The sequence below is a fragment of the Bombus affinis genome, chromosome 1 (genome assembly GCF_024516045.1).
Source record: "Bombus affinis isolate iyBomAffi1 chromosome 1, iyBomAffi1.2, whole genome shotgun sequence".
Classification (NCBI taxonomy): domain Eukaryota; kingdom Metazoa; phylum Arthropoda; class Insecta; order Hymenoptera; family Apidae; genus Bombus; species Bombus affinis.
Window position 1 is genome coordinate 16153974 of NC_066344.1, and position 21189 is coordinate 16175162.

At 32.7% G+C, this 21189-nt stretch overlaps 1 protein-coding gene and 1 long non-coding RNA gene across 6 annotated transcripts in view; one reads left to right on the forward strand and one right to left on the reverse strand.

Moving 5' to 3' along the window:
- The window catches only part of LOC126916290 (lachesin-like), a 66588-nt gene that overhangs the window by 33047 nt on the left and 12352 nt on the right, over positions 1-21189 (forward strand). For all 5 annotated transcript variants that reach the window (XR_007710516.1, XR_007710517.1, XR_007710518.1 and 2 more), the window contains exon 5: positions 19536-19704. Coding sequence is in view for 2 of the 5 variants with exons in the window: in XM_050721971.1 (XP_050577928.1) it covers positions 19536-19704 (169 nt within the window). In the remaining 3 variants the exon portion in view is untranslated. The remainder of the gene's footprint in view (positions 1-19535; positions 19705-21189) is intronic.
- LOC126916350 (uncharacterized) lies at positions 15447-17087 on the reverse strand. The gene is made up of 2 exons (XR_007710538.1): positions 16588-17087; positions 15447-16227 (listed from the first exon to the last, which is right to left on the reverse strand). It is a non-coding gene; the product is annotated as an uncharacterized LOC126916350 (long non-coding RNA).

Here is a 21189-nt window from a genome sequence, read left to right on the forward strand (position 1 = left end):
AGAGGCAAATTGAGTGTAATTTGTTAAATATTCTCTTCTGTGTTCTTCTTATTGTTACGCTTGATAATTGTGTTTATTTCGATATTACTGGTGTTTACCTTTGTTGTTTGGAATTTTTTAGTTTTTGAATAATTCGCATTATAAATTGCCCGATAAAGAAGATACATTAAATGATTTTTTGTTTTTAATTTACAGTAATGTGATTAATGTAAATCATTAATATTGAAGATTTTTTATTGTTTACAATAGTTTTATTCTTCTGTGAATAGAGTTGTTAATATATTTTATGATGAAAGGGAAATACTTCTAAAATAAATTTATTGCAATTTGCTAAATTTTTTCCTGAATACTTTCCTATATTTCATCAAGCAATACAAATATTCGATACAGTTATTTATTGATCAGAAATCTTTTAAACTTTCATATTTTATCGTGCAAAAAGTGTATAAATTTTCCCAATAGATTGCTTTCAATATTTTAACTTCTGTCAATATGACATTTTTAGATTTTAATATTGTACAGTAAAATCATTTTAATGTTTTACAGTAGAGTTGTTTGAATTTCGATAATATAAAATTCTATTTACATATTCCTTCTACGTTCGTGCAAAAGGATTTGAATTACGCGCGCTTCCTTTCCCTTTAATCGTTCATGAAACAAAGATTTAAGCGTTTTGTTCGTTGTTTCCTTGTAGCAGACTTGCTGATAGCGAGTTGGACGGTTAAGAAAGGCGCATCTAGAACTTGGACAGCCTGTTATTTATATCGCTATAGTTCAGACCCTGCTTAGTTCGTCTTTTATGGAAGTTTCAATAAAGATTGCAGGAGATGCGAGTTCCCTGGTGTGAAAAGCCAGTTCTACCGTACTCCTTGAGCAGTCACCGGAATGTGTAACAAGATGGAACCCAACTCTGTTGATACTTCCATTATCGAGTACTTCCCTATGCTATGCCGTTCTTTTTCTGGCGCCTTTTAAAACTCACTTTTCAGCGTTTGTGCAACGCTGATCATAAATTAAATTGTTCGCAACAGTTTATTTGTTTGTTAATTTAATTACAATATTGTTTATTCGATCGCTAATTAATTTTTGCCATTATTGACGGAATTTATTAATTTGCTTCCTCTGTTTCTCTACTATCGTCTTTTATTGAAGTTGGATAAATAAAATTGCATAAATTTATATTTAAATTACGTATAAGACTATTATAGAAGTAGCATTAAAGAAAAAAAAGTTAGAAATTCTGAATCAAAATGTCTTATACATTGTGCAAACATAATACGTACATAAGTAAAAATTGAGATCTATGTAATTGGAAATCTAATCTAGGTATCATATTTCCGTCCAAACTGCCTATCACCTTTTATCTGAAATGGAATCTTCCTAAAAGATTTTGAATCGAAATTTTTAATTCTGCGTATAACAAATAGATAAGAATCATAATCTAAACGGTATCATAATCTCCTAAATCCAATTTAGACTCTATTTCCGTACTAATATTATCTTCAATTAACATCTTTTATTCAAGATTGACGGCTTAAAGTAGGAAGATAAGAAGACAAAAAGTAATAAGATTAAAATTCATAATTCCTAATAATTCCGAGTGGAAATTTTCAACTGCAGATGTGATGGAAGATTAAGAACCGATATCTAGACGTAAGTCTAACCTACATGTCATTTTCTCACTACGATCAATCTGCCAAAACCATCTTCCATCCAAGATACGCACACAAAGCAGGACTTAAATGCTGATTTCAATGGACGTTGATAGTCGAGCCAGGGGAAACAATTGTTATATAGCGTGGAACACGTTAAAGGAACGGCCTGGAGGAAATGTAACTGTCAATACGCGGAACTCTCAGCCACTCGCGAAATCTGAGAGCTCTCGACATGCTCGAACGTTAGTCCTTTCACATATCAGAGATTCTGTTGACGTCGACCAACTGGAACTATATAGGGTGTTTCATAACATGTCGGACCCATTTCATCTCTGAACAAAGGACACAAAAACAATGAAAGGCATCTGTCTTGTTTGACCTTGTTCTACGCGTATACCTATTCGTTTTAGTAAAATAATATAAATATAACTATTTATTTGATATAAGCTTATTCCCATTAAATTGAAGTTCGTTGTCAATATAAAGCTATCCAATAACCTATAACAACCCTATAACAACCCAATATAAAGCTAAGCTAAAACTATAACACAAATTTGTCTGACTATATGGAGCTTTTGTAAAGCACAATAATTCCTATTAAATAAATATAAATATGTATATATAAATATTTTCCTTAAATTAACTTCCATTTTCTTTAGATCTATTCTGATGTTTTACATTCTATATTATTATATCCTAATTGATGCTCGTATCAAAATATATATATATATGATAATACTGTACAATATGTATATCAAAAGCTTTTCTGTTTTGTAAATATTCCAAATATATTGTATATGTAATTTTGTATACAAGTAATCCAGTGGAACAATAGCAGCTGCAACAGTATAACGAAGTCGTAAAATCAGTGGCGCGCGAAGGCGAACGTATTTGTATGTTGACACAGTTAAATTAGTAGAAATATAAATAGATATGGAGCTGAAATATGAAAAGAAATATTCCATACAAATGGAAACTTCACACAATATATGGAAACAAAAATTTACATTCGCATTAAAATTCGCTCGTTCAACCTGTCGTTCAAATTATTAAAATATTAATCATACATTTACAGTTTCTTTGCTTTTAAATCAAACATCTTTAATTATATATCTCATTTTTTATCTATTCTTTTTTTTTTTTATCTATCTCTTATCAAAAATGTAATCAGTGACATTTAAAATGTTACACAATTTTAAACATCGACTAATGTCGCTGGGTTACTCGAGTTTTTATATTTTAATTTTGCTTTCATCCTAGCAAACAGAAAAGGCTATTGTATATATGATAATGTTGTGTCGTAATGTGTTTTCGATATTGTAAGAAAATCTTTAGCATAAAATTGAAATAAGAAATAAGGACACCAGTACTTCGTATTCTTTCGTATTTTAATCAACCTCTAGAGGTATTTCTTAAGTTTAGAAAAATCAGTTGGGTCGTAAAATAACTGAAAAAATGCTGTTAATCTACGTCCACATTATACCTTGTTTACTATGATTGTGTGCGCACTGTCTCAGTTTAACATCATAATAATTACTAGAATGAAAAAATGACTAAAACTAAAAGATGGTCGAGGAAAATCAAACAAACTCCATGTTTGTATAAACTACATCCATTGTTTATGCTCTTCTTGTTCGCTATCATGCCCGACATATTTTAAACCATTCTGTATACATACATATGTATGTATGCATATTGATTCCACTGAAACTTCTTGCTTTTTTTTCTTTCTATTCTGTTTCCCTTAAGTTTTTCATTTTCTTTTTTTTTTTTTTTTTCTTAACCTTTGTAAAACGAGCGTCTTATTTGACACCTCTGAAAGCTCCATTTTTAGTTATTCTTTCTTCTTTTTTCTTTTACCACGGTTCTTCAGCTGCTTCTTCGTTCTCCAATGTATATGACGCTTCGAGGGTCGTTTCAGTAAATAGAAGAAACTTTTCAGGTACCACTTCATGTTCCCCAAGTTTCTTCCAAGTATATACGCTTACAACTCGCAAAGAGTTCTGTATTAACAGATTGTCAATGATTTTACAAGATTTATTATTTCTTACCTTGACTGTGATGAATAATATTTTATGGTATTTAATTAGAAAATCTTCTTCAACAATGCTATTGCATGCGTGTATTTTATTTTCAAATATTTCTGAATACATATTAGTGTTGTAGAATATAGTCTTACATATATTTTTATAAATATTGATATCCATTGCATTGTTTACAATAAATGTTATTTCATTATTACATTAAATTTCGACACATTTACTGTCGTAATATTGAATTAGGTTTTGTGGTTTTTATCGTTAAATTCAATTAATAATTATACAGGATTTTTCGTAATTATCAGAAACATTTTAAAAAGCACCATTTCTCATCTTTCGAACGAGTAAAAGTAACGGGTCGTTATAAAAAATTGTTTTAAAAACAACCATGATATACAGTTTAGCATTCAATGCTTCACTGAAATCCTACGAGAATCGGAGGGTGGGTGGGTTGTTCGTCGCGAAACCAAATATCTGCAACTTTAAAAACTAAAAAATAAAGAGAAATTGGATATACATTCGTTGAACAAAAAAAGGATTTTTTTTTTCTCTTTTCATATTTTCTGCTATTCCGAGCTTGATTGACCTATATATTAAACTAGTACAGCGTCCTGGCAGCGAGTTCACAGGATTGATGTGGACTGAGGTATCTAGAATCAATTTATAGGTTAGAGGATTAGAATCCACTAGTGTGATTTCAATAAAATTATTCTTTATCGGAGATGTCTAACCTAATTAAATTTCACGAATTTATAATCGCTGATATAAGATCAAAATATAGGATTTCAATAGTACTAAGTATCATCAAATCGTAAAACAATAAGTTCTGATGGTGTATAATGAAAATAACCAGAGTATGTTTTGGCTAGTATTTATGAAATTCAAACATAATTGCCATCTTTATTGCATCTTGTAGAAAATTCTAATAAATATAATTAGAAAATTTCGTATAGTGATTATTTAAGGAAAAGTTAAAAACATTGTAAGAATATTATGTTATAAAAAAGGATACACATTTTTCCTTAGAAAGGTCTGGTTCGATAGACATTGGTTACAAAGTTATAGTGTGGCGCTGTAATGAACTGAGTGACAGGGAGAGGAGAGGGGGAAGAGAGAGAAAGAGGATAGGAGAAAAATAGTATGTATTTCTAAGTCTCGTCAATAAGCAAACTTCCCAAGTGGGCAGAGGTTATGTCAGAGGACTCATTTGTGTGATGAATGAAATAATCAAGAATTTGAAAGAATTCTGGAAGATGTATATCCATCTAGCAATAAAGGTAAGAGTGTTACTACATTGTATTTTATAATTTACTTGCCCGCGTGCTATCAATTAGAAGTATGGTCTTCTTTTACCGTTTACTATTTATATGGAAAGTACGTATATGAGACAAATCAATCGTCGACAAGCCTTTTGATTGAAAATGTCAACGTCAATATATACGGTGATTCACAATTTGACAGAAAGAATCAGAAATAACCAGTTTCATCTGATTAAATTTGTTGTTACGAAAGACCATTATTGGGGGTTAGGCTATTCCTGTATACAAATGGCCACTAAAGCTCGCACGAACAGTCAATTCAGTATTAAACTGTTTTATTACTCTCATATATAGCTTGTAGATAAACTTTAGTAGTAAGGTTATGAATAGCTTCTCGTAATATTTTAAGTAAACGATAAAATTTTTCATGTTATACAATTTTTATTGATCTAACTAGAGACTATAAAGAAACAATACAAAATACAAGTAGTAAACATACGAGTGCACTTAAGTAATATAGTATTCTCGTAGGTTAAAATTGCTGTAAAGTAAAGATTTAAAGAAGATTCTTTAAATTTTATATTTACGTTACCAGTAATAAAACAAAATAATACAAAATAGAGAAAGATACAGGAAAGTACACGGTAATATTTAGATGGTATAATATTTTCATAGGTTTAGGTTCGTTTCAGTCAAAAGTTTCAAAGAAGATTCTTCCGTTTCTTTTTTATATATTTTTTTGAACGTGCGCGCAAATACGCATTGCTAAAAATAGTACAAAATAATACAAAATAGAAAAAAATACAGGAAGAAACTGTGCGGTTGTAATTAAGTAGTACATAATACTTTGTAGGTTAGGTTTGCTGTAGGGAAAAGGGTTTCGGGAAACACTCAAAATTATCGACATGAAATGTACAATTACATAGACGATTGGTCTCATCGAAGCATACAAAAGAACACATTGCCCGAAAATTCCTTCCCTCGATATTTCTTTTTTACTGTAGCAAGCGACGGTCATTTTTGTTTCATGAAAACCGCGGACATGTTTTTTTGTCGCTTTGCCGACAATACCAAGCAAACGCTCCTCAATTCTGTGTGGTTATTAAACATTTTTCGCCATCGTAAAACGAGACTTTCTGTACCAGCTATCGCGCTGTTTTCAGACCTCAAATCTCGGGTTTGACGAACCGTGCTGTTTACTTTGCTCCTGAAACTTATCTTTTCTTTGACTTTTGAGCCATCCTTCGATTGTCAGCGCGCGCGTTTCCGGCGTACGAAATAATGCTTAACCAAGACATCGAGGAAAAAAGGATTTCAGAAACAAGAAAAACACGAATTTCCACGCAAAATTTAACTTTAACGAAAACTCCATTGATATATATAGAATGTCTCAATATTGATGGTACAAATGAGACGGGGATGCTTCTATAGGAACTGAATGAAAACAATCATAGGAAAAGGAAAGAAATCGAGAAAGGCAGGTTTAACTGTACTGCTTAACTCGTCCCATACCACATTATTTTCGCGCGGCGTTTCGTTCAAGTCACGTATGTCAGTTGATGGTGCGCGCCAGATTCGTTTTAGACGCGCTGAAAATTTTAGTGGATTGAATAGAAAATTCAACGTGCATCGAAAACATTTCCTTCTCCTCTTCAACGATTTTTCATCTAGGATGTACGTTATAAAGTATATACAGATCTAGGTAAAGGTCTTTTATAGTAAAAAATGACAAAAATTACTCAAGGTGTATTTAATTTCTGGAATAAGTGTCAGGTACTTCATAGCCTCCTTACCAGGGAGCACTCTTGACCTTCTAAATCTTTATTTCTTTAGATCAATGTATTGTTGAATTACTTCACTTATTTATTGTTAAATCATATACTTTAATTGTTTGCTTTATATATACAGTAGCTCAGAAAAGTATTTGAAAAGTTATTATAGAAAATTTTTATGTATATGTTATTTGTATTGTATAAAACTTTTTTAGATTTTATTAGCTCTATAATGAGAGAGATTGTCATGACTATATTAGTCATATTTGGAACCAATCTAAAAATAAGTTACAATATATTTATTGGAAACATATATTCGATAAAAAATTAGTATACACAGTATAAACAGTCATTTTAATCATAATAATGTAGTATCGTGGACAAAAGGCCTAAGATATCTGCCGAACCATAAACAATGCCGCGAGAGCCGCGGCATCGTCGGGTACATCAAAATGTGTCGTCGGTCTTCTTTTTAAGTGGATAGTTTCGTGGAAAGGGCCTGCGTGACCCTGGCCACGGGCGTTTCGGGACACGTGTCTCGAACGACGGGAAAAGACAAAGAGACGCTAAAGGCAGTGTTAGTTGAGAAGCCGGAGAAGACGGATGCAAAAGGTGTGCAGAGTGTGACTTGAGAAGCGAGAGCGAGCGAGTGTAGAAGCCGAAGAGTGTGAATCGGGAAGTCGGAAGCCGTCTATGAGAATAAGACGTACGACAGCATTGTAATCATTTCGTTGCTTCGAATATTATTTATTAAATCGAAACATCATTACTTGTCCTTTCCTCTAAGACCCATTAAGATACTACAATAATATATAGGTAAAAGAAGTGGTATACATCCTTGAACATTTGGATTGCTAATTCTGATAAATACTGATTTGCCTATTCACAGGCTATGGATCTGGCGTAAATCGGGTGAAAGCAAAATAGCATCAGGCAAATTTGCCTTTAACAACCATTAACACGTTTCGTGTAGATTAATTTGATGCATTTTCAATTTTTCGTTCAAACTATTTTTTTGATATTTTGGTTCTGAAAAAAATACAACTATGAAATTACAATTTAATATATGTATGTCAATATAGAATAACAGTGCATGTTATACCATACTGTGAATTCTATGAATGACTTATGCGAGATCCCGACTACTTTCTACTTAGTATGTATGTAGTATCCAAATGGGTCTTAGAGAGAAAGGACAAGTGATGATGTTTTGATTTAATATATATTATTAAGAGCAACGAAATGATTACAATGCTGTTCTACGTTCTATTCTCGCATGCAGCTTTCTGCTTCCCAATTCGAGCTCTGTCCACTCCGCACACTCCACACGTTCTCCACACTCTCCACACTCTACACACTCTACACGCTCTGCCCGCTCTGCCCGCTCTGCCTTTTCCCGTTCTTCGGAACAGGTATCCCGAAACCCCCGTGATCAAGGTCACGCAGCCTTTTCACGTAAACTGTCCACTTAAAGGACACAAAGGTGCATTGTTTACAGTTCGGCCGATGCCTTAGGCCTTCTGGCCCCGGTACTACATGTATTTATATTGAATATCATCACTACAATCTTGCTACTTTCTCACTGATTATTATTCGTGTTAAATAATGTGAAGAATAAATTGAATGCGTTATTTCATTATTCAATTTGCATTAGTAAATACAGATATAATTAATTAATAATAAAATAACAATGATCCAATAATTACATTTTTCCGAGAAAATATAAGAACTTTCTGCTTATCTCTATAATTAATCTTAAGAATATAAGAATCAGTTTCAATGAAACGTGTCAGAAGTCATAAGATAAATTTGTAAATGTAAGAATTATTTCAGTTCAGGGTATTAGTAATTTTAACAATTTTTTTTCCTCTGTAATTAACCTAAAATTCAGTTTTAATGAAAACTGCCTAATGTCATGAGAAAAATGTATAAATGTAACAATTATTTCAGTACAGAGTATCATTAATTTTAGCTTTTTCTTCTTTCTGTAATTAACCTAAAAATTAGTTTTAATGAAAACTGCCAAAAGCCAAAGAATTTATAAATGTAGCAATTATTTCAATATAAGGCGACTATCGTTTAACTTATATAATATATTCGTCATTATTTAAAACCAAAATTTGCTTTTTTAGCAATCCTTTGCATAAATCTGATAAGACACTTAAGAAGAACCCTAATATATGACATGCTGTGTTTGAACCAGGGCAAATTATGAATGATAAGGGAATCGACATGGTCCCCTCGGTGATATTCAACTGTCCGTCATATTTTCGAAAAATAAATCAAGCTGTGCCATACTGCCAACATGGCTGTGCATAAATTACCACGAATGGCAGATGTTAATGACAAATGGTGGGGGTGGTGTTTCACGTTTAAACGTTCAATTGGCGTGGCATGTGAAAAACCAGACCGGACAACCGGACTGGAAACGATTATGACCGTGGCGAAAAGGTCGGTGAATAGAAAACATTTGTTTAAAAGCGTGAACAACAATACCATGTGGGAAGCTCTCGGAAAATGTTCCCAGTCAGTGAATGAAGATATGTGGCCGAGTTATGTAGTACAGTGTGTTTGGAAACGTTGCGCTGGATTTAATAACTAATTGCATAGGTTAAGTTGGTGTACGAATTTTTGTAACGAAATATTATTTCATTGTACTGTAATTATACTACATTTTTATGAAGCGAAAGAAAGATTGATCTTTCATTTTTACGATAAAATAGTGTTTTAAACAGTGATTCAATATAAAGTTGTGACCATGACTGCTCTTATTTTGACGTTTTAAGGATTTTAACCTAACCTGTTAACTTGTCTCATTCGGATTCTTAATCTTTGAAATGTAATAATTTTGTTATTTAAATCCTCTATATTCTAATGGATTGATTCATTTCTACCGAAGATAATGTTCTACAACATTTATATTTAAAAAAAGTCAAAAGTTAATTTGTTTTATTGTTTAGTAATTTTTAATTTCAATATCATAGATATGGTCAATAGATGACTATTTAAGAGGTTAAATAAAATATAGAATTAAATATTACGTTATTTTCTAATAATAAATATCTAAATAAAAACTACTTTATTATAAAAATACAAAACCAAATCTGTTTTAATCAATATCTTTAAAACATCCGGTAGATATCGAAAACGAATTGTCGACGGTAATGACACGCCAGAAACTCGAGAATCCTATTGTAGAGTCGTAGAGGAACAAAGAAACGAAAAGGGACAGAATGATGTTCGTACAGATCGTAATTACAGTGTCAGAGGAAAGCTCAAGGCTCTTTTTACGTCGGCGACAAATCTCACGGAGGAGTTTATGGCTCGTTGTAGATCTTCAATCCGGTTCATTAGAAGTGTCTTGATGTAATGGCGGCACGTTAAGCGGAAAGGGTTCGTCACTTCTTGTGAATTAACACCAGCTTTTCGGATAGGTTAGTTTCATGTCGAAAAGAAACTGCGTTACGTGCTTTTCATTATGGCATCATCTCCTTTTTCTTTTTAAATCTGCTCTTTCTTTTATGATTCAACGTGTGGTTTTTACTCAGTGAAAAAAATTTTCAGCAACTTCTAGGCAATTTGAGGTTATCGATGGATAGGTCGTTCGATTTCGAACGAGTCAGCTGAATTTGAACTCCGATACTGAGTTATTAGGTTAGGTTTGCAGAAATTCCAAGTGGAATTTATTACACGGGTTTAAGTGTGAATTTGTGTAAAATTAATCGAGTCATTGGTGAATTGTAGATGTCAGCTATCATAGGATATTACGCGACATGATGAGCTAGTGAATTCTAGCAGATTACACTTGATACGTTTGGTTGCAAAGTGAATATGTTTAATAATATCTAGTATTGTAATCATGTCGACCTTAATTATTCATCGTATATATTGTTATTTATCTCCTCTCTTTTATTCACTGCTATTCATTATTAACAACATACTATTGTGATATTATTTAGAATATATTATTGAACAATGTAAATTATGTATGTCATACGATGAACAGTTATCGTAAAATAACTCGAAACACGGTAAGTTACAATAGCCGACTATAAATTATTGTAAAGTAATACATATCGATTGATCAACAAATAACGTGAGTGTCAAAAATAAATTATCTATAAGATTTTATACATACTTAATAATTCTGCATTATTAATTACTATTCAATATTAATAACATAATGAATCTAATAAAGTGTAATAAAGTACATTGTACTACTACAAATCTGTTTCTACAATTAGATGTCTATAAATTCTGATAAAATACCATCAACCACAATTACAGAGTCCATTCAAATATATCAGTAAATGAAACAATTTTCTATTTATATCATTTTAATTATATTCATAAAAGGATGAATTCGAATAAATACTCATAGTCTAGTAATGATCTTACATCTAGTAACTTATGATTAATAGTATATAAATATATCAAACATAATTTTAGAATTCAGATCACCTAAGCAATTCATCTTAAAACGCAAACACCCATCACTAGCCACTATACCTGAACACAGGCATGAACAGAAAACATAACCTACTTGCGTCGGTTCCAACTCCCGGTGACGCTCTGGAACGTATCGTCTCCAGCTTCTTGCTTACCTCTCAAGAAATTTCCTTCTACGACGTCCCCTCACAGCGTAGTAATGTTATTCTCCCCAGAAAATTTATGCGCATTCATGGTACCAGTCGGTAAAATGTTACCCCGGGCTATCATCTCTGTAAGCTTTCTGGTTTGCAAAAATTACACGGGCTAATCGCTTCGAAACGCTGAACAGGCAATCTCTGGAAATATACAGTGCCTCACCAGAATATTTCAATACGTATCGTAGAAAATTTTTATAGATATATGCACATATTATACGTAACTTCTTAAAAGTACATTAACTCTGTAATAAAACACTATTATGATTATATTGCTGTGTGGGTAATTATGCAGTTCAATAATTTTTCCAAATTTTTACTATTTAACTTTATCTTTTTAATCTAATCCACCCAGATCAATCTAAAATTCACCAAAAAGATAGGTGAAAGATAGGTTAGGTTTGGGCAAACAACTTTCTAACCAATGGAAATACTTTCATCAATTCAAATATATTCAAATAAATTTATTAAAACCTGATCTGGATCTCTAATCTTTTTAGATAAATTTTGAGTATTAAATCAATTAAATAGAATGAATTTTTGTACTTTTACGCAATAAGGAAAAATTGATGCTTTCTTAAAAAAATAGAAGAGATTTATTAATTTCTCATGTTAATTTATTATTCGAGTGATAAGATAAAGCTTTTAACACTCGACTTACAGAATTTTATACATATCTCTAAGGCACGTGTCAATTTGACACATGAACAATGTCATGCATTTCCTTTAAAAAAACAACTTAAAGACACCTAACCTCAATTGTACACTATTAATTTATAAATGAAACTATGAGATATATATTTATATAAAATTTATAATATTCAACGTTATGTAACATTACATATATTTCATGCATTTTTACACGTATACTCAATTTTGTCTGTACGTAAAAGTTCGAATCGTTCTGTTCTTTTATTAAATCGTATGAATCGAAGAATTTGCATAAATTGATCTCTAGGCATTGTGGTCTAGAAGAAAGCGGGTCCCCATTTCTTGGACCATAAATAAAAAGCTTTTACTTCATATACTCCCCGAGCATACAAAATTGCAATAAAAGCAAGTAACTTAGTAATTGAAATTATCAAATCACTTTTTAAAACACAACGTGTGACGCAGTCTTACCCACTTAAGAAAAAGGGAAGTATCGTCGCTGAATTGTTTATGTTTACTTTTAACGTTCACTTTTTTGAAGAATTAACTCTTTTTCACGTTTATATTTATTACTGTAGTAATACTTCGATGAGTGAAACCAATTTACTAGCATTAATGCTTATTTTACGGTAGAGATACGTCTACCGCATAGACAGCTTTGAAGAAAATGAATTTCGACATATATTCGTCTCGTTAAATGGATAAAAGTCAGTACAAATGCTAGAAGAAAACTGTGAACGGTTCGTGTAATTTTCCTCGAGAAATTTGAAATGCGTCAAAATGATGTGTCCCGTAAACCTAATGTTAAAAAGCATTGAAGTCAAGTAGTTAAAATTGGGGAAAGCTTATAGCGAGCCACTGTAGATGCGCATAGATGGAATATAGGACATGGCCGGAAAGATGATACAGAGAGGAAGGAAGAGCGGGTGAGATGAGGGTATGGGATTGTATCGATTCTGGATAAAATTTATAGTTGCCTTGATAACATTTACTTATGGGTTTCAAATACAGAATTTCTCGCGGAATCGGGTTCACGTGGTTTAAATGCTTTTCGGTTACATATATATATATCATAACTTCTTATCCGTTGGAAGTATCATTTCTCTGATTTTCATGCTTTGCCTCTCCCGTCCTCTTCTCCTTCCACCTCCACCATGTGGATGAGGGATGTTCTAAGCATCTCTATGCATAATTTATGGCGAACGAAATCTTTCTTTTTTCAAACAAAATATATGCGTATGTGTTGATGATTTCTTTCGAATTCGATGAAAATCCTATCTAAGAGTCTGTTGCGTAAATAATTCTTCCCATACATTGGAACTATCCCTGATCCTTTTATTCGAAGCTACTTGCAGGCATATTGAATCATCAATCGTACCGGTTACGTTTATTTGACGGGAAACGAGATACACTATCTGCCAAGAGTTTAAGGTTAGGTTTGTTTTGTTTTAATACTAGGTTTATGGACATTTCGATTGCGTCAAATTGACGCGTATCTGTAGGTGTAACATATAGAAAACTTCAAAACTATAAATATTTGTATAACTATAAATATTATTATAACTAAAAGTTTTGAAGAAAATAAATTTTCGATATATATTTGTCTCGTTAAATGGATAAAAATCAGTACAAATCGTAGAAGAAAAATGTAAACGGCTCGTGTAATTTTCCTCGTGAGATTCGAAATACGTCAAAATTAACCTAGTTTTAAAGATAGGAGATTTTTAAAGGAATTAGAGTTCCTTTAAAATTGTAGGTTTATTTCATAGTAGCATATTTGATGTTTTTTAATGATTGTTAGTGATTTATATATTATACATGAATTAGTTTTATTAATGATGATGATTTTGCAACGTTTCGAGCGTTTCATATAGCTTTTATATGCGTGTACTTAAAAAGTAAAGGTAGAAGAGGATGGAATAAATTGAAATGCGGAAAGCAATTTAATACGAATTGAACTTTTCATCACGATGATCATAAAGCAGAATAAATTCCACATAAAATATGATTAAATTAAGTTATTGCAAATACGAAAAATTAAAATTAATTTCTTTTCATATTAAACGAATTTATCCGCGGAAAAAATGACTTCCGGGTCAATAGTGAAATCAGAGGATTCAAAACTGCTACAATCGGCCAAACTTTTTTCCAATACTGTACCCATCCTCCATTCCCTGTAATCGCACAAAGAAGCTCGACACAGAAACAAAGCAGACCGAAGCATAAAACAAAAGGCGATTTCCAACAAGGAATAGCGGCACATTGCAAAAAGCGGCAATAATTCTCTCATAAATTTCCTCTGCAAATTCCCCGCGTATTACGAACAGACCAAATGCGCGAGAATCATCCTTCGAGCAGAAGAAACAAAATCAGCTACCAAACGATCCGTTCTAACCCCTCAAAAAAAGAGGGACGTAGAATTCCAATGAAAACATTATCGAGTTTTCCAATCCAAAAATCCCTCGATAAAAAAATAATTCGCAAAAGACACAAGGAAAATGTTTCGAGAGATCTTCTTGCCGAGCTCATTTGCATAAAACGCAGCTAATTGCTTAATAACATCGACCATACGCCTCACCATCCCATTCTTTCCATGAAAACTAGTCTGCAGGTTACTCGATCTGCTCCTCGAATTTTAATATTTTCTAGCAAGGAACTTGCCTCGAAAATTACTGGCATACGTAAGGAAGTGGCCTACTAGGGCCTCTTACGATTTCCTCGCGAATTACCTAGAATTACCTATCGGTAGTGGGGATGCGGAAGTACCATCGACGTCACTAGGGCGGCGTTAATCGGCAAACTGGAACCCATGGAACATAGTTGAATAATAACATTTGCGTAATGTTTGCGTAGTGTGTGTGCTGAGGCAGCCGAATAGTACATACCAGTTTAGGAAATTGAGAGAGAACAGGTGAAGAGAGGGGAAGGAGAGAGCCTGCATTCTGCAGCAGTAATCATACGAAACCATGAAACCTGAACCAACTTCACTAAGCTGTGTAGCAATAGCAATGATAATGGATACCCGATACCCCTCCATTTCTGTGTTGGCTGCTTTATACGCAAAATCTGGATCATCCTTCGAACACTTGACGACAACTATGTACATACATACCTTTTGAGTTTCTGACTTGCCGTCCGGTATATGAGTGCCCCTACTGAATGTGGCAACTGTTATGATAATGCTGCCGTTGTTGCGTGACAAGATGAGCGGATTTTATTGGCAAAAGCTTGAACGTGATTAGAACGGAAAATAAGGAAATTTTCCATTGATGAGAACGAAGAAAGTGGAAAAGGATGAATATATTGAGTGGAATAGAAATTTGTGGTTTTGAATAGTATTTTTTTTAAGTTACTTTTTTATTCGTGTGTAAATATATATTTGTATTTCTTCTTTTTTTCTTGTAGAAATATTTTGCCATAAAAATTGGTAAAAATTGTTTAATTGGAATTTTGGACTAAAAATTGAGATTTATATATGAATAGACTGCAGACCTCTACACAATTTCATATTTTTATTAACATAACTAAGGAAATGGAACTTGCATAAGGATTTATTTTATCCATTGAAGATTATAACAACTATTTTACTTTGAATATTTTTTACATCTTTGCATATTACGTGTGTTTTGTACATCTTTGTACTTTAAAATTTTCCATAAATACATAAAAGTCTGCAGTCTAGATATAAATAACAATATAATTAAAGCATGAACATGAAACATGAATATGAACATAAACATGAAGTATTTGATGTAAAAATTGTTTTTCCTTATTACAATTTTTTTTTTATATTAATTTAAAATTATTTTGTTTTAATATAACTTATGCTATACAAAATTCTGAACAATATCATTTTTATTCACATTGTTTCGACCAACTATAATTAAAGTTCATTATCTTAGCCTTAAACTTTACCATCTTTAGCTCAGCCACTTATGTGGCTTGTTTTAATGGTGCAGCTAAATCATCCTTAAACGACGAGTTTTCACGTAAATGGATAGAGGTCATGAATGGTCTGTGTTGCTTGACCTGCTCACCAAACTCGCGGCACCATTTAAAATCGCTTGTTTATAACGACCACTTCCGGTTTTAATGGACAAACTTCCGCAGCCGGATAGTTAGAAACGGGAAAAATGGCGCGAGTCAACGTACCATCGCCGTAAGTCATTGATGCCTATTGTTAGTAGTACGTTCAGTCATATCTCCTACAAAAGATTATTATTACTCTAGATTAAAGATTCTATCCTATTACCCTTAACATAGAATTAAAACATTCGTCTCAAGAATTTGTTAAGACTATCCTTCTTAAGAACTTAACAGAATTTAAGAAATATAACTCTTATAAATAATCATTTTATTATTATGTTACAAAACAAAATAATTAAAATTCACAGAAAAAGTTTCTCCCACGAAATATTATTCTGCATCTTACAATTAGAATATTCACCTAACCAATGTTTCAAAATGAAACGTAGTACATAATTCAAATTTACAGAACAAATTGTGTATACAATCAAAAAGGAAAATAATAACTTCGAAGCATACATTAAACTTCAAGTCATCACCTTCAACTTTAAACCTCCATGAAAGTTTGTAATCCAACTTCAAAGCTAGCTTAACCTATCCTATTTACATTCTAAACTTTCTAACTTTCTTTTTACCACTTTTTCTCATTTAAATGAAATTCCAAAGTAAATCTTGTCATCAAAGACTAGATCACTTCTTCATGACAACTCAATCACGTCTATCTATTCATTTATCCGATTTCAACCACGAAATTTAAACACGAATTCGATGAATTTCGAGACAAAACACACGTGTGCACTCGTCAATTTATGAGCGAAACGGGGAACGTTCTAACAAAAATTCAACCGAGAACATTTCGTGAATTTTCATGAAAGACACGGTTCGTTTCCGTGACGATTTATAAGCGATACATATATGAAAATGGAGGTCAACCCTGCGCCATATTTGAACTGGAAACGTTACGAATCGTGCGAGAATCGCGTTTTATGTCGTTTTGTTGTTTTCGAAAGAACGTGGCTACATCGTTCGTTATCGAGACGCGTAAATTCACCGAAAAATATTCAGAGTAAAACGCTCTCGAGAAGTCCACTTGAAACTAATGAAACTACTGGATACGCCCCTTTTGTAACGCTAATTTGTTTAATAAATTGGTAATAAGTCCACTTTTCATTGTTCCATAATCGGATAAATTGCGCGAAACGGGAGAACTGAGGTTGAAAATTTACATTCCTATGGAGGGATACATTTTACACGCAGAAAAGTATCCTCCTATTTGTCATGCTTATTTATACTTGTTAACTAAGTTAACTAAGTAACTTGTTTGTTAAGATAATTAAAATATTTGTTCCCAACGTTTAATTTTTTAATTACATCGAACAAAATAAATGTGATTTTAAAGGTTAATATAACATAGCAAAATAAAAACGTACTACATGCATAGTATATTGAGAATGTTTTATATGGCTTCGATTTTTAACGTTGATTTTCAAATTGATAGAAAAACATAAAATTGAAGATATGTAGTATCTCTTCAAAATACATAAAATAATTATGCATACGTATATGTAATTGGTTGTAGAAATGTAGAAATGTTATACAATTAGTTGAGCTTAGTTCAGAATTCTTTCTTCCCTTATAGCATAATTAAAACAAGTTTTCTACAACACATAACATAGAAAATGGGTTTCACGAATAATTTCTTATTTTTCAATAACACAACGTAGCCATATAACAAGGAAGTTGCATCAATAACAATTCACACGTGTCACTTTTGTAACCAGACAATGAGATTCAAGATGCTTTTAGACATGTCCAGCTGTGGGTGTGGCTACATCATTCAATGTCGCCACCTAATGTTTTAATTTATAACCTCACTTCGCTCTAGTTCCTACCATTACTATAAGTCAATAAGTAAAACTTGAAGTTGTTCTTTTGAATTTGAATTGTTAAATATATTTTGAGCTCCTTTTTTATATTTACAACAGTAGAATGCAAATTCCAGTTATTTAAATTTAAATAAACCAATATGGATCTTTAAATAAAGAATATTTGAATTCATGTTTGGAAAATATTGACATAATGAAGATGCGACGTAACATACGCTATGAAGCAATATGAATACTTACATAATTGACCATAGAACGTGCGTATAAGTGAACGTAGCAACAAAAGGTAACAATAAACGTGCCAATAAACGTTTCGATATTGTACGATCATAAATCGCGACCGAAACGTTTGCATGATAGTTGCGGAAAGTTTATGCTAATGAGACCGCCGGCTTGTTAACAATTCCATTTAAATTCCACAGACGGCCTGGTGTGCGTGTGTATATATGCATACGTGTGCATGTGGGCAACGATTTCATTAAACCGCCTCGAATTCGACGCAGACCTTTAATTTTATTTTCGCGCCATTGTGACGTGCCAAAAAAGAGGAAGATAGATAGAGATAGAGAAAATAAATATCTACTCCCAGAGGGGCAGGCGGGGAAAGCTAGCGAGAAGAACCACTACGAAACGTAATCGTTCGTTTTCGTCGTCTAAAATGCAATTCCACTGGATCTTAATACGAACGCCCATATATACATAAAGTATACAGGGTGTTGCGCAATTCATGGTACAAACCGGATTAAGGAAACTGTACGACTCGAAATAAGATAAAAATCAAAAATAATAAAATTGCGTTGGAGGTTTCGTTTTCGAGGAAATCGAGTTTGACAATTTGTGAGATATACGTGAATTTAATCAATTCTAATTTGGACAGCAATGGACAATTGCCAGAACGTTACTCTACATGTGAAAGTAGGTTGGAAATGAAGAATACAATTTTGCTGTTTATAGCCTGGTTCTGGGGAAACAGAATTTGAATATAAGCTCGATTGTCTCAAAAACGAAAGCGTTAAACGCAATTTTGTTTTCTTAATTTTCATTTTATTTCGAGCAATGGAATCTCTCTGACCGCTTTTGTACCACGAATTACGGACCACCATGTGTGCATACACACATCTTCTCTTCACTTTCCTCGTTTCTTCATTTTCTCTTTTCTACGACTATTTACTGTGGCTCCCTCGACGAATTTCATGTTCTTCGTCCGTGTGTCCTCCCATTTCTCTCCTAATTCTTTTTCCGGCTTTTCTAGCTTGAGAAAAACCGGAGATTCCATTAACCACGGATAAGCAAATTCCGGACAATTCGGTTTCTGGCCGAAATAAATTCGTTCGTTGGAGAAGACTGTAAAAAAGAAAAAAAGAAAAGGGAAGACGATGGCAAAGCAAGACGAAATAAAAGAAGATACTAAAAAAAGATAGAAAGTGTGGCCTCCCTCTGCGCCTGTTTTTTTTTTTTTTTCGCCTAACGAGATCCATCGGTAAAATTTCGTCCGACAGAAATTACGATATAACTTTTCGTCCAACTTCTTTCTCTTCTCTTTCCTTTGTTCCTCTTCTTCGTCTCTCATTCGGTTTTTTCTTTATCTGTGCCCAATATAGGTGATCAACTACGATAGTCCTAGGGGAGGCGTATCGGTGATCACCGAGAAGGGAGAAGTTACAACGTCGTATCTTTTGGTGCAGCGTGCCCAGCGTGCAGATAGCGGCCAGTATACCTGCCATCCCAGTAACGCTAATACAAAGACAATTCTCGTGCACGTACTTAATGGTATGTACATACATTTACAGAAGAACTTGGAAGTTTCGCGGTTTTTCGGCTTCTTCGTTAAAGTTGCTCGTTTCTCTCTACTTTTCGGTTTTGTGGTGCTTTAAAGAAATGATATTTCACGTAGAATTCTTGGCTTTGCGATTGTGTCTAGAAGAAAATGTAATTCGATTTATAATTAAAAAGTAGGAAGAGAGGGAACCGAGGAACGTGGCAAAATAGCTTTGTTGAGAAAATTAAGTTTTAATATCTTAGGCCACTAGAAAGCGAGCGATATTCAAAGACTTTAATTGTATTGTTCGCCAAATGAAATTTATACCCCACTACAGAATTAGCATTTCTTGTTTTTAACGCTATCTTATGGCAACATTTTGAACATTATAGTCATTGTGATTCGATATTTCTGCAGTCCTACTTCTCATCAGCAAAATGTATTATGAAATGGAAAATCAGTAAAAATGAACATTCCTCTTTTTCCCCTCTTGCTTTCCCATTCAGAAGGGAAGAAATTAATCAACCATCCGGCTTAATTACTTTCCATGCTTAATAAACGAATAATTCAAAAGTAATAATCATTTTAATGCGCGTGTTTAATGGCTTGGAAAAAGTTTCGAATCTGTACCGTTCGAGTCTTGTTTTCCTTTGACATTGAATTAGCTTGAATTCTGATTCTACGTTGAAAAGAGATATCGACGGTATATTTGCAGTTCAGTGGCTTGCTTAATCTATTTGCAACGGATGACATACTGGTACGTGTCGAAGCTTTATTAATATTTTAACGACAATAAATAACGTACCGGTATTCATAAATTCTAGCTGTTTGCTTACGTTTCTATCAGTTATTGTGGCAGCGTCAATTATAAGAAGAATGAATATTCATTGGATTCATGTTGGGACGTGAAACAGACAAAGGCTATAAATAAAGTAACTGGTAAACATTCGTTTTTATGGATTATGTGATTTTCTTTTAGAAGAATTACTTCACCAAAGATCATCTGAAAATCAATGTACACTGTATACGGATAACAATGTTTCCTTTTATACAGTATGTTACAGCAATGAAACTTCATTCAGGGATTTCTTTCTTAACTCGTAAGAGAAATGATCTTTCATTAAAAACATCTTTTTGGATGATTTTGTGACGACGACGTAACGTATGTACTGAAATTATAAAGCCAATTTTACCAGATGCAAATATATTTATCTGTTAGTTATTAAATAACTTACAAAACTACAGTGTTCTGTATACAGGCATCAATCACAATATTTATCTCTTTGATACTTTTTTCCCTCGTAACTTCTTTTCCTCTATACATTTTTATATCATTAAAAAAGTTATAAAATATCAGAGTCTATTTTTGAATGGCTCATCCTATATGGTAGTTAATGCGTTAATCAAACGTTTAAAGGCTAAGGTTTTACACAGAGATTGATACTGTTGTGATTTAGTTAAGCTAAAATTAGAGGGATAATTAGTATAAAGAAGAG